We start from the raw sequence: 15,193 nt of genomic DNA, 5'->3' as shown, positions 1-15,193 counted from the left end.
TAAGACAAAGCATGCATAGCACTTAGCACAGTGCCGGGCACATGATAAATAGCCAATAAATGAAGCAGGAGGGGCAGGCAGGCCTGAGCTATTCTTTAAGAGTAACAGAGACACCAAGGACAGGACTGAAGCCAAGAACAGCCTCCGAGAAGGTATTTGAAGTGGACCCAACAAAGGATTTGTATTCAGAATGCATAAAGAAAAAGACAGCCACATAGAAAAGTGGACAAAATGATATGAGCAGGCGACACGCAAAGAGACACCTGAATCATAAATGTTTGAGATTCATCTCACTAGTAATTGAGGGAATACAAATGAAATTCCGATTACCCAAAATACAACTTCATGAATGACAGAGAATGAGCGAGGGTCCGTATATATCACCATGAATAGATCTCCCAAATGTCCCGTTGAAGAGAAAAGCAAGTGTCAGGAAGATGCCACTTAGATAGAGAGGTTACCATGTAAGTACATTTCTGTTCACAAAATACTACTACTCACTGCAGATGTGGTACAAAATATCAAAAGAAGGACGTTCAAAATCCTCTATCAGTGGTGTTATATTTAGTTTTCATTACAAAAGGATCTGGAGCAAATATGACAAAATGTTCGTCTTTGCTAATTCCAGGTGGTGGTTACAATGGTGTTGGTCAATGTTATTTCTTGGTAGTTTTGATCTTTTATCCAAATTGAGGAGAAAAAGGAGAGAGGGGGGTGGTTTACAATACTTTGGAGTTCGGGACCTGTGGCTAGTAGGAGGGGTCACTGGTGACAGGTTTCTAAGACCCCAAGATCGTCCCCATCTGTATTTGAATTCAAATCCTGATTTACCTGCCATTGTTCCCAAGACACACAGCAAGAGCCTCTCTCCTCTTGCTCATGGGGACTTGTGTCTGTTACATCAAAACTCTCCATCTTCAGTCCCGGACAGTCTTGCCACTTGTCCTCAGTGTCTTGCTGTCGACCCTGTGTCAGTGGTACTACTGATGAGGACCAAACCCAGGACCTGGCAGCATCTTGCTGGAGCCAGCCGAGGCCAGCTTTATTTCTTAGCATTTACCCACCCAAGCACAAACCTTGTAATTCCACAGAGATCTTACTGAACCAAGATGTTAACAGCATCAAAGATGCAATACAAAGCTCTTCGTTAAGACCGGAGCACCTTCATCCTGTCTTCTCAGACTCCACAGGGGAAAAGAAATGTGAATACTTTACAAAGCTATTTCATAAAATGTTACGCTAAATGAACAACAAATTACTTTTTCTTTTACTAGCTTTTAATGCTAATAGTGCCGTTTATTCCTGACCTTCAGAAATATGAGATATTTTAAATGACAACTAAAAAGGAGTTCTTGTTTGAAAACGCAAGCTACTTTAGACTGCATATTATTCCTTATAAGTATAGTGTGTACCAGCATCGCTCATTTCAGCATCCCGTTTGTACCTAACTGATATATATTTCAGTTGACATTTATTGTTCTCCTGCTTATGTGTCAAATTCCTTAATGACGACTCCGACAAAGTTGTAAGCTCGGTATATATAATTTACATTTGCTACCATATAATCGGTGTTATCTATTAGAATGCTATTTGTCACAAACCATGTTCCAAATAAAAACTGAATTGATTTTTCTGTTATTTTAATATTGTGCCGCTCACAGCGAGCCTTTGATTGAATCTTAAACACTTTCTCTGTTTTTGTTTGAGGCAGATCAGAAATGGAGTCTGCATGATCCACAAATCTAAAACGATTTGTAAAACAACAAAATCAAATTTCAAAAAGCATCTTTATTTTCAAGCCAAGGGAATAAATTTGGTAAAGCTATCATTACAGGGTACACAGTCTAACGACAAAAGCCTCACATGCACAGTTAATTTCTATGCATCCATTTTCACCTAAATTAGATTTTAACTTGAATGCAGGGTATGGAAAGCCTCTACAGGCCTTTGTTTCTACCTTTTCTCTCAAGCAGTTGCAGGCTTTCTCCCGGCTAATCTGAGCTTCACATCACCCTGGTCACTCTCCCTCTTGGCAGTGGGTTTGAGCTACATTTTCAGTTTTCTGGGGTGCATGGGGGTTCTGCTCCCCAGATCCTCCCAAGGGGTCTCTCTCTCAAGAGGCCACTTGCTTGACCCATACTGCTTACAAAATAAATCACTTACAACTAGATCCTGGCTAGCATCAACCCCTTGGGTTAAGTTCTGGTTTAGAGCAAGGTTCTGTAACTTGGGCCCATGGGGCCACCTGGATTTGTACAGACCTCCAGCTAAGAATGGTTTCCACATTTAAATTTTTAAAAATTCAAACAAATAATCTTTCGTGATACATGAAAATGATATGAAATTAAAATTTCAGTGTCTATAAATAAAGTTTTATCGGAACGCAGCCACACATTCATTTATGTGTTGTCTATCGCTGCTTTCCAACTAAAACTGCAGAATTGAGTAGTTGCAACAGAGACCATATGGCCTAAAATATTGACTATCTGGGGCTCCACAGAAAAAGTGTTCAGCCCCCCGTTTAGAAGGAAGGGCTTTAGTGATTTATGTCCTGTTAAAAGGGTGAGCACCTTCAGGGTAAGAGGCTGAGGTAGCACTCAGACAAAATGCTGCATTCATGACAATAAACCTCACAGAAAGCTTTTTCAGACACCGGCTAAGAGATCCTCAAAATGTTCAAAAGTAGGTAAAATGAGGGAGAGAGGGACAACCAAGGAAAACAAAACACCCCCAAACTTCACAAAGCTGCGGATGTGATAAATGTGCACACAAATCATAAGTCAGAAATGCCCTTAGACAGATAGGTTTTAAAATACTTTAAGCATGCACCAAAACTGAGTTGAGTTTAAGCAAATAGGAGTGATTTGAGGTAAACCGAAGCTGGGGTCTGGGAGTGTGGAGGGCAGGGGGATGTCCCAGGCACACAGAGAGGTCTGGGGAGAGCTGCCCTTGGTGTGACCTTCAGCAGAACACAAACCGGAAACAAGGCCTGAAGACCTTGGGGCTGAGTGGCCAGCTCCTCTAGGTCATGGAGTGCCTAGTGCCTTTTCCTGACGGTTCCCTGGGCTGGTCAGGAAAGGTGGAGAACATGCTTCTTCTCAGCCTTTGGAGAAGCCAGACAAACCCAGTTTGAATCCAATTATTGACATGGTTCTCTTGTCGGGGATATATATGCCTTTGAAGGAACCACCTGTATTTTTCCTGGGAAAAATGGCCCTGAGTGAATTGTTTAACCTCTGTGTGGTTCAGTTTCCTCATCTGTTAAATGAAAGTATTTATACTAAGTAATACTAATTAAATAAGCTATTCCAGGTAAAGAGCCAGAGTCTGACATAAGCGAGCACATTAGCGGGGCTGCTGCTACAGATTTATTATTGGCCAATTACACCTGTTCTCCCTGCCTCGCAGGGTTAGGATTCCTGGAAGAAAAGTGCAGCAGTGAAAAGAACACTTCAGTAGGGGGCAGGAGCCCTGGTTCTGAACCCTTTTCTGTTGAGAACTCACTCTGTGGGCTCATCACGCTCCCACCCCCAACCCATGTCAGCTCTAGCAATGTCCCCAAGACCCTTTACCCCAATGGTAATAGATAGTATTTACTGAGCACAGATTTACATGCCTAATCTCTTCCTAACTCATGCGACTGGGTTGGCTCTTCTGTTATTTCACCTTACAAAATAGAAATCTAAGTCTCAGAGAGATTAAGGAAAGTGCCCAGAGTCACACAGCCAGAAAAAAGCAGAACTGAGTTCTAAACTCAGGGAGTGTCTGACTCCTGGCCACACACTTCACAGCTGTGCTGGAACAAGGTTAAAGCCGTAACTAACTGCGATCCTGTTTAGAGCCAGCAGTCACCACTCTGTGGGAGAGGGACAGGGAACCAAGGCATCCCCTCCCATCTTCCCACCTCCGGGGAAACTGTCAATTCTCCAATACAAAGAGAGAGAAGGGACCCCAAAGGAGCACTTTAACTGCCACAGAATTCAAACTAGCCCCACAAAAGGCCCCATTGTCATAAGAAAACATACAAACTCACAACCTCCATTTCTTCAGCATTTCCAGATCGAGGGAATTTTTGTCTTATCAGGTAACAGAATTGTTTTTAGCAGCAAGAATGAGCTCATTACAGATGCAGCTTGTGCTAATAATGATAATTTGCTGTGCAGTAAAATCACCTCTCTCCCTCCCCCGACCGACTATGCTCTAGAAATTACAGGTTAGGAGAAACAGAAAGGATAAAGATTAAGGAAAAGAATTGCAATGTGGAATCGTTTCAACAAAAGGAGTTTGATATGCACATTGAACTTGATAATCTTAATCATGAAGTTATAGAAGAATTAGATACTATTAGACAATCTTTTAATTGCCTTTATTCGATTTTGTTATTTCTGTTACTGGGTTGTTTTTTTGTGTTTTTGTTTTACTGCTCAAGTCATTTTTTAAAGGTCAGTGCCAGGAATTAGCTAGTGACTTAAATATTGACAAGATTCGATCCCGCGAGTGAAATAAAGATGAAGGCGGTTGCAAGAAGTGGTTTCGCTCCCGACATCCCCTAATTTCATGGGCAAAGACTTCAAAAACCCTGGGTCTAGAGCAGTAATCTGCAAACCCTGTGGGTTTGGGAGAGGGCAGCAGGCAGAGCTGCTTCCTGTGTTCTTCATTTCTGAGGGGCCAGCAGAGATTCAGCAGCCTGGACCACATGGCCCTGGGCAGGTGAGGGATCTGTCTCCTGGTTTCCTTCCTGAGGCTGTGGGATCACTCTCCCAGGGTGTTAAGAAAGCTGGAAAAAATCCCACCTGTTCACTGAGCTTGGTCCCAGCCCTTTAAAGAGAATGCAGCTAACTTCTGTTGAGTCATGGCTTTTTTCTTTAAGCATGCAATCTCTAAAAGGTTATTTTTTAATCACTTCAAATAAGGATTTTATCAATTCAAATAAGGAAAATAACATTTTTTCCTGATTATGAAAACAATACCTGTTGGCTGTGGAAAATTGAAAAAACCACAAGAAAGTAAAAAAGACCAATCGCACCATCATCCAAATAATCACTGTTAGTATTATGGGTTAGCTCCCTTTACCACTCCTCCCTTGTTTTTAAACAGAAAAACAGGATTATAGTGATGTGTGTGTGTGTGTGTGTGTGTGTGTGTGTGTACACATGGGTTTGCTGTTATTGCACTGTCCCATGGTCTTGTTTTTTTCATGTACTGTATCAGAAATTTTTTTCCACAATAGCATTCCTCTATCACGTTATCTTTTAATAACAGGATGCATTGTAATGCCACATCCCATTGGGTTTGGGGTGCTGTTTTGTATGACAACCACCCCTTACACACGTCTTTTGTTGTTTCCCAGGACAGGGTTCCTTTCCATTTCTGTGCCCCAGACCCTCTGGCTGTCTGATGAACCTATGGACCTCTTCTCAGAACAATGTTGTTAAAGGCATAAAGTATAATACATGAGATTACAAAGGGAGCTAATTACATTGAAATACTATCAAAATACTAAAAAGAACAAATTTGTGAAATAGCCATATAAGTGTTTGCTTATACATATGTTGAAGAACAATGTTAGAGAGTAGACATAGTAGCTCCGATAACAACTATGATTATAAAGTACTGATCAACATTAACATTATTTCAAGCTATTTGCAACAAATGTCATATGATGTGAAAAGATCTGGGATTTTTATTGGGTTAAGGTGACAGGTACAGCTGGGGGTTTTTTGCCTACATTCATAAACAAAGGAAATATTATATTTCACTTGGAGGTTATTGAAACTAACATGTAACTTTTTTCTCATCCCAGTTCTTTTTTCTCATCCAAGATATGACTCCTGATTTCTACCCATGGACACTTGGGGGTCCAGGGAGCCCAGGTGAACGTTCTCATCTTGGGAAAAATGCTCAGGAGTGGCTCAGTTCATCCCAGCAGTTTTGAGTCTTTTGGTAACAATGGCTTCACTGCCCCAGGAACTGCTTTTGATTTCTTCTTCATGCCAGTGGCTGCAGAGTGAAGTCAGAGAGAGTGCCTGTCGGTGATAAAAGGTCAGCCAGTGTTATGGGTTGAATTGTGTCCCCCACCTCTGCCCCCCGCAGAAGGATATATTGAAGTCCTAGTCCCCAGTACCTCAGAATGTGACTTATTCGGAAATAGGATGTCACAGGTGTAACTGGTTAAGATGAGGTCATACTGCAGAAGAGTGAGCCCTAATCCAGTGTGACTGGTGTCCTTATTAGAAGACAGCCATGTGAAGACACAGAGGCACAGGGAAGTCACATGATGACAGAGATTAGAATTATGCACCGAAGATTGCCAAGGATTGACAGTAAACCCCCAGGAGGTGGGGAAGAGGCAAGGGGTGACTCCCCCCTAAGGTTTCAGAGGGCGCATGGCCCTGCTAACACCTTGAACGTGGACTTCTAGTTTCCAGAAGTATGAGACAATACATTTCTGCAGTCTCATACCACCCAGTTTGGGGTACCATTACAGCAGCCCTACGAAACCAGTACAGCTGGTGTGCCAGGGCTCTCCTGGGGGCTGGGATTCGGAAACACCAGGGTTGGGGTGGGCATGGCCCTGTGCCAGTGTTGGGGACTGCCATGCCACAACCCAAGGTGGCTGATGGGGACCGACTCATTAGATGGCCGGGCTAGGGCTTCAGTGAGAGCCCGATCCAGGTGCGCAATGTTACCTCAGCATCGGGAAGAGCTGGGCCCCACCCAGCAAGGTCAACATAACCTGGAAAACATCCACAGAAGCCTCAGCATGCCGAGAAGTGTATCCTCTTTATTCTCACGTGACGATAAAAGTCCTTTATTATGAATGGCATGTTATCACCAACAGGTCAGGGTGCAGGTGACAGTGAAAAGGATGCTTATCTTACGAAATTTCCCTCGTGCCGGTTGGGGCGTGTGAGGGGCTTCTGAGCCCCCCTTAATATGTGCCTCTCCTTGGGAGGCTCTCCACTTCTACCCTTCCACGTCCTTTATTGAAGACAGTGGCTCTAGATAAATCTTCCCGTTGCACGACACATTTGGCCTCTGAGTGCAGCCACACCTCACCGGAGGTCTGGGGTCCTCCATCAGGGCTCTTCCAAGGGTAGGACACCTATAGCACTTGGAAGCTAAACCAGCCCCACAAATTGCAGGCAGGTGGCCCAGCGAGGCAGAGGGGATACTGCAAACATCCCACCCGCTTTTTATTTTATTATTATTTTTTTTTGCGGTACGCGGGCCTCTCACTGTTGTGGCCTCTCCCGTTGCGGAGCACAGGCTCCGGACGCGCAGGCTCAGCGGCCATGGCTCACGGGCCCAGCCGCTCTGCGGCATGTGGGATCTTCCCGGACCGGGTCACGAACCCGTGTCCCCTGCATCAGCAGGCGGACTCTCAACTACTGCGCCACCAGGGAAGCCCCCCACCCGCTTTTTTTTTTCCTACTTAGAAAACAATTTTTTTATTGTGTTAAAACATACTTAATACTCACCATCTTAACCATTGTTATGTGTCAGTTCAGTGGTATTAAGTCCATTCACACTGTCGTGCAACAGCAGCACCATCCATCCCCGTAACACTTCTTCTCTTGTAAAACTGCACTTCTGCACCTATTAAGCAGTAATCCCCATTCTCCCCTCCCCTCAGCCCTGGCAATCACTGTTAACTTACTGTCTTTAATTCTGACTACTCTAAGTACCTCATATAAATTGAATCATATGTTATTTCTTTCTCTGTTAGACTTACGTCTCTCAGCATAATGTCCTTTAAGTTCATCTGTCTTGCAGCTTGTGTCAGAATTTCCCTCCTTTTTAAGACTGAATAATATTCCGTTGTACATATAGATGACATTTTGCGTATCCCTTCATCCTTAGATGGACACTTGGGTTACACTACTATGAATAATGCTGCTATAATTCTGGGTGTACAAATATCTCTACAAGACCCTGCTTTCAATTCTTTCCAGAATATACTCAGAAGTGGAATTGCTGGGTGTATGGTCGTTCTAATTTTAATTGTTTCAAGAGCCCACCATACTGTTTTCCATAGCAGCTGAACTATTTTACATTCCCATCTACAGTGTACAAGAGAATCTAAAGGCAACCCACAGAATGGGAGAAAATGTTTGCAAATTGTATATCTGATAAGGGATTAGTATCCAGCATAGATAGAGAATTCCAAACACTTGACAACAAAAAAGCAAACAAACTGATTCAAAAATGAACAAAGGGCTTGAATAAACATTTATCCAAAGAAATGTATAAATGGCAAATAAGCACGTAAAAAGATGATCAACATCACTAATCATTAGGAAAATGCAAATCAAAGTGATAAAGAGATACCACCTCACACCCATTAGAATGGCTAATATCAAAAAAAAAAAGCAGAAAATAAAAAGTGTTAGCAAAGATGTGGAGAAATTGGAACCATCCCCTTTTAAAACCAGCAGGAAGGAAGGAAAGTCCTCCCTTACCTGGAATAGAGAGATCCGGATACTCTGGCAGCAGCCTTTCACGCAGCAAACTTTTTGGAGAAGGGGTAGGAGGAGGTGCCGCAGGCCTAACTCAGTATGTTCTAAAGTAAGAACAAAAGTCATAGAGTTCTTCCTTTCATTAATAATAAAAATAAATATAATCTGTGCAGGTCCCGCATGAGCACGGTGTGCTTATTTCTGATCCTTACGATTTATCCTAAAGGATCATCATCTCCATTTTACAGAAGGGAAAACTGAGGCCACAAGAGCCCCCCACTCCATGCAGTGCCCTACCATCTCCCTTCCTCAGCACGCTTGAGCCTTAGGTTGCTGCCCGGACAGGGGGCCCAGTTGGTTTTTACTGCCAGCCTCTCCCTGCAAACCAGCAAAGACCAGAAGCAAGGCTTCTGGAACTTGCTGGGCGCAGGTGGGGAGCAGGACGTGGCTGCCTACTTGGCAAGTCCTGCAATTACAAACACAGCGCCTTCTGTAAAACAAAACAGACACCAAAAAAAAAACCAAAAAACAGTCCTAGCGCTGGGCTGGGGGCATCTGGAAACCCCTGGCCTGAGATCTGCTCTTCCCCTCATTCTTGTTACCTGAGTTACTCCTCATAAGCCAGACTTACTCCTCATATGGTTTCAGGTGTGCTCTCTTGGCCTGGTCCACGATGTCCAGGAAGTCCCTGTCGCAGTTTCTGGCCATGACGGTGTACCACGTGGCACAGCCTAATTCAGTGACCCTGGCTCTCGGCAGGTAGCCCAGCCGGGGATGGGGGGCTCCTGAAAAGGTTTCTTTATGTACTTGCATTCTGTAAAAAGATGCCATGCTTCCTGAGGGCTTTGAGAAGCCACACAGTGGGCAATGCTCCCAAGCTAGCTGGCACCCCAACAATCAGCCCCAGGGGAAGCACTAGGCCCCTAGACATGATGAGGGCAGCTACCAATGGTTGGTGGATCCTGCGTGCCAGCACCTTGGTAGGGCTTTGCATAGGCTCTCATTTTATTCTCTTACAAACCATAAGAAGTTGGTGCCATTATTACCTACACTTTGTGGAGAAGGACACTGAGACCTCAGAGAGGTTAAGAAAGTCTTGGCCAAGGTCACATAGCAAGGAAGTGATAGGGCCAGGATTCAAACCCAGGTCTCTCTGATTCCCAAGTTCTTGCCCTTAAACAGATGCCACTCTTTTCTCAGACTAAATACAAAAAAAAAAAAAAAAAAGAAAGAAAAAAGCTTCAGACAATGCTCTTTGACAATCTGAATAAGGGAATCAAGAGAAGCATGCAGGTCAGGACAAAGCACATCAGACTCGGCTCTGGCTGCCTGGCTGGCTGACCTCTGGCAATTTCACATTTGTGAGATGTAAGATAACTGCCCCTCAATTGCTGTAAGAATTGAATTAGGCCACTGAGTCCCAGAACCTAAAAGCTGGAAGGCACCCTAGGGAGTGTCCAGTCCATCCTTCCCTGCCTTGGATGAAGGAACTGTAGCCCAGAGAGGGGAAGCAACCTGCCCTAGGTCACACAACAAATACTCATGGAGCTGGGCTAAATCCCAACTCTTAGGCAGATGTTCCTTGTAACGACTTGGAAATTTTTAAAGCACGCCAAACATGTGAGTCAGCACGTGTTCTTGAAAAGTCCCCAATTACAGTAACAATAATAAAGACAATCAGTCCATTACTTTTCTTATAGGCCTTTAGGCCTTAAAAATAGTCTAGGACAAATCATTGTTGTGATTATTAACATTATACAATCATACTGTCAGTTGTTTTTGTCACTGTTATTCTGAATGTTATTCAGTGTAAAGCCCCTTCCCGCCCAGCCAGCACCTGAAGGAGCTGGGTTCAAACCAAGGTCAGACCTCAGACAAGGGACACTGCTCTAAAGTGGGAATAATAGTATCGACTTCATAGGGCCATCGTGGGTGGTTAATGAAATAACGGTAGCCAGCACAGAGAAAGCAACTAAAAGCGGTACCTACTGAGACAACAGCTGCTCTCTGAACCTCTGTGATGATTGCCCGGGGAGCTTAGTACCTAGCACCCTCCTCCCCACCTGTCTCTCTCTCCCCCTGGAAATGTTTCTTTCTCTTTTTAAGAAACTGAGCCTCTCCATTTTGCACGGACGCCTGGGGACCTGGAACTGTGCTGGACCCAGTGCCCTCAGTGGCAGCTCAGCAAGACGTCCAGGCCCTGTGCTTGGGCCCAGGGTGAAGGGGGGCTGGTTTCTGGGAGCCGGTACCCCGACTCAAGGGGTGGTACTGCCGGTAATGCTGGTGCAGGGTCCACAGGACCGTCTCCTCTGAGCAGACGGGCTTTAGTTCGGGGCAGTGGCCACTGAGCAGCGTAATTCCTCCAGCTGGTCTTTATTCCGCTGTGTGTTCTCCTGGAAGATTTTCAGACAGTGGGACATGTTGTCCTCACTGGAGGTGCCCTGGCAGCTAAGGTAGGGCACGAAGCCTGCAAGAGCCGAAGGAATCACGACCTTCAGCGAGGTATTCAGAACCTGCCCAAACCCCCAGAATCTCAGCCCACCCCTTGCCGTTTCTTCCTTGGCCGACAACACTGCATTTTCCCAAAGGCCATTAATACAAGCTGCGCTGTTGTTTCCACTGTGGCTGGGCCCTCCCAAGGCCATGAAAAACTGACCTTGGAGCGGGCAGGGAAGGCCCGTTTCCACAAAGGCGATGACAGTAATATTCTTTGATAGCAAAGCCCCTGATGTCAGCCCAAACGACAAATGGGGAAAGCATTTAATTGGACCAAAATGTTAGTCAAAGGAGTAATTGAAATTATTCATCTTTTTAGAGAGAACGCTTATTTTCCTTGACACTTCCCAAATGCAATTGGGGATCTTTTCTGTCGGACCACCAGGAAATTGCGGGCTTATTAAAAGCAGAGACCTATTACACAAAAAGGTAAATTCATTATCTGTGAGACCCACCCCGAGCACAATTTTTCACCATTTCCCACAAAATAACATGTAATCATTACAATTAGTATGGGTAAAACACAACTATTTATTTAAACTGGATGCTGAATCCTAAGTACTATAGTGCTGCCATAATAAGACCAGTTTTTAAAAGAACAAAGGGGGAAAAACTGGTTAAGACTTGGCTTTAAACTGTCAATAAATAAATAGATAAGTAAGTAAATCCCATTATTGAAGCCCACCATTTTTGCTCTTGTCCCTAGGGCCAGAAAACCTGGCCCCAGAGTCGAGAGCAGCAACCCTCACCCCGTGCACCTGCAAGAAACCTCCTCTGGAAGAATCCAATTACTAAACTGTTCTTGACAGTGTTGGAAGTCTTCCACCCACTATCCAGTCTCCCCAGTTTTTGGAGAATTAAAAAGATACCCTAACGTCATGGAGGAGATCGTAGACACCCAGGGGCCCTGTCACAGTGGTTTTTCTCCATCAGGGTCTACCTTGATCTGCCTAGATTTTACCTGATGGCGTATATGCACACACACACATAGGAATACAAGCTACCTTTACTGAGTCTTGCTAAGGGCCAAGATGTTTTAAATAGGCTATGTGTGCTGGCTCCTTTAATCCTCACAACAGTCTTATGAGGAATCTATCCCTACCCCGTGTAATGGGTTGAACTGATAGACCTATCCAAGTCCTAACCCCTGGTACCTGTGAATGTGAACTTACCTGGAAATAGGGTCTTTGCAGACCCTTTGCAGACTAAGGATTTGGAAATGAGATCATCATGGATTTAGGGTGGGCTCCAAATCCAGTGCCTGGTGTCCTCATAAGAAAAAGGAGAGGGAGATTTGAGACACACAGACACAGAGACACTGAGCAGAAGGCCACACGAAGAGCCATGTGAAGATGGGGACAGAGACCAGAGTGATGCTTCCACAAACCAAGGACACCAGGGGCCATCAGAGAGAGCACGGCCCTGCCAACATCTTGATTTCAGACTCCGGGCCTCTAGAACTGTGAAAGAATAGACATCTGTTGTTTTACACAGCAGCCCTAGGAAACTAATACAACCATTTTATAGAAATTTCTACTTACCATAGAGAGGTAAGTAACTTACTTACAATCACATAGATAATGGCCAGGGAGAGATTGGAATCTCAGTTTATTAGAATCCAAAGCCTATTCTCTTAACCAACCAGTAGGATCAGGGTGAGGATGGGCAACCTTGGAATATTCTCCATGCCTCTCCCCACTGAGAATACCTACATGTGAGAGCAGAGGGTCTATGGGGACCACCAGGTTTGTTACACACAGGGGTGTGACTTAGTAAATTCTCAGAAGCCTGAGGAGGAAAAGCCTTTAGGTAGGGTGACCAGCTGTCCTGGATTGCCAACAACTGAGGGGTTTCCTGGGATGCAGGACTTTTAGTGCTAAAACTGGGACCATTCCCGGCAAACCAAAAAAGTTGGTCACCATCCCTCTAGGGGACACAGGAAGAAATGGGACCATAAAGACAGCCCTAGTTCATGAGAACAGCACAACTTGGGAAGGACAGAGCCTCAGCTTGTCCACTGTGTCTATCCTGGTGCAAATGTATATAACAGACATTAATTAAGCGCTTCTTACATACCAGGCCATGTCCTGGGAGATCTGCCTAGATTATATCTCCCCACTTATCAGAACCCAGTTATCTTCCATCTTCAGCAATGAAACACTTTCAGCAAGTTTCTTAAAAGCTAAAGTGCCTGTACTGGTCCAATAAGCCAGTCGGACGTGGACAGTGGGGCAAGGCAGGGACAGCAATCAGGACCATGGTCCCCCTGCAGGGCACATCACCACTTACCACTGTAGCGTGGTGTGATTGGCAGGTGTCTCATGAAGGTCTTGGAAGACTCCATGATTCTTCTCTCTGTTAATGAAGGGAAGTCCTTGCCTGGAGAACTCACTGCGCATGTGCTAGAGCCCTTGGGCGTCACTAACCTTGCCAGGGGATTAGGACAGAGAGAAAGCACCACAATTAGCCAAGGATGATGTTAAACATGCAATGTACAGGACATAACAAAGAATTAGAGTAAACTGTGGCTGGAAAGGATCAGAAGTTGCAAAGGCTGGCATGGAGTCCAAGATGGGGCGGGGGGCGGACCAAACAGCGTCAGTTTATGTGGATACTGTCTCCCGAGCCAGACCCCTTCTCCCTTCTGGGATGGCCTGTGGTGCCCCCAAATGGGCCAGGTCCTGCATCTGGCATCTGTTGATGCTTCCAAGTCCTACCCTACCAAGCCAGTTCCTCTCTCAAAAGTCATGCCCTTGTGGCCAGGACAAGTGGCCTCAGGGGTGGAGGGGAGGGCCTCAGTCACGGTTTACTCAGCAGTGATGGAAATTTTTTAAACAGTTCAGACATTTGAAGAACACCTGCTACAACACGGCTGAAGACAGGACTGCATTCCTGTGAAACGCTAATGGCCGCCCTAAGGGTTAGTTCCTACCTGAGTCCCTATTTTACATATGGAAAAATAAGGCACAGAGAAGTTAAGTAACTTGTCTGAAGGTCCCTGTGTCCAAGGAGGTGTGACCGAAAGACGTCTACACTCTGGGGGCAGGATTATGTTGCCCAGAAGTGTGCCGCGCGGGTGCGTGGCCGGCTGCGCAGCTGCAGACCCAGCCCAGAGGCCTGCCTGGAGGAGGCTGAAGGGAAGAGCACAGAAAGGAGGTGTGCTGGGGGTGGGGCCAGGGAACACGTCAGAAAGCGCGGACACGCCCCCTCCCCCCGCCCCGCCCCGCCTCGTCCTCACCTGGGCTGGCCTGGATTCTGGCCCCCACGGACCTCCTGCCCTGGCCCGGCCTCCACCGGGGCTCTCGACCGCGGGGGAGGGGGGGAAGGGGCGGAGTCGGACCATACCCCACCCCCCCACCCCCACCCCCACCCCCACCCCTCCCGCCTTCATCACCCTTTGGCCTCCTGGCGAAGTCCGGGCCCCCGGGAGCCAGAGGCGACTGGTGAACCTGAGTGAACTCGCTCAGCATCGGTCTATGGGGTGAGATGCAGGGATTTGCCCGGAAAATATTTTGCCTCCGAAGCTGTTCTCCGTTCTGAATACACGGTCTCACCCAGGCGAGGCCGCTCTGGGTTTGGAAATTGTGGAGAGGGGTACACGAAGGGATCCGGGTCAAAGCCGCCTTTTCTGATGTAGACACTGGGGAGGCCTGGGCTTGGGGGAGAGGATTGGCGGGAACAGGCCTTGGCAGGGGCGGGGGAAGCACCCTGGGAGGGAAGCAGAGGCCTGTGCCCCAGACGGCTTCCCCCGGGCTTCTCACACCCCTGTCCTCCTAGCCTCGTGTCTCTTACTAGGAGAATATCCAGATGGCCAGGACAGGTGACAGGGCAGAAAGGGACAAAGCACCAAAATGAAGGATGCTGGGAAGGTGGAGCCGTACTCCTTCTAACCGTCCTCACTTTATGGAAGATGAGCTTTCATCTCAGTGGATTGAAAGTGTCAGCTACAAATTGGCACTTGCCATGGGCACTTGCCATCTACAAGGATTAATTCAGGTGCTACTGAAGTTGCTGACTTTCAACACCCCCTGAAAGGAGGTCAGGGTGGAGATCAGGAACGAGGCCCTCTGTGCTCTGGGAAGAACTGGCCGAACAGGTCTTCAGAGAGTGAGATATTTTCAGGAGCCGATTTTATTTCATGAGCCTAATTCTGGCATCTCCTCGTATTTAGAAAAGCACTAAAATCCTTCATGGTGACATCCACTCCTCGAGACGAGCATAAACCTTCTGCAAAAAAT

The 15,193-nt window shown here is 46.1% G+C and overlaps 1 protein-coding gene across 1 annotated transcript; it reads right to left on the bottom strand.

The window, feature by feature from the left end:
- Window positions 1-9,086: 9,086 nt before the first annotated feature.
- On the bottom strand, window positions 9,087-13,299 carry SPMIP5 (sperm microtubule inner protein 5; the record flags this gene model as incomplete). The annotated part of the gene is given in 5 exon segments (XM_081233526.1): window positions 9,087-9,223; window positions 9,226-9,273; window positions 10,709-10,789; window positions 10,792-10,926; window positions 13,245-13,299. Coding segments are annotated over 5 exon segments (456 nt in total).
- Window positions 13,300-15,193: the final 1,894 nt, after the last annotated feature.

This window comes from Mesoplodon bidens (assembly GCF_964165515.1).
Source record: "Mesoplodon bidens genome assembly, chromosome: 1".
Taxonomy (NCBI): domain Eukaryota; kingdom Metazoa; phylum Chordata; class Mammalia; order Artiodactyla; family Ziphiidae; genus Mesoplodon; species Mesoplodon bidens.
Note: the sequence above shows the minus strand (reverse complement) of the source record. Positions and strands in the feature narration are given on the sequence as shown.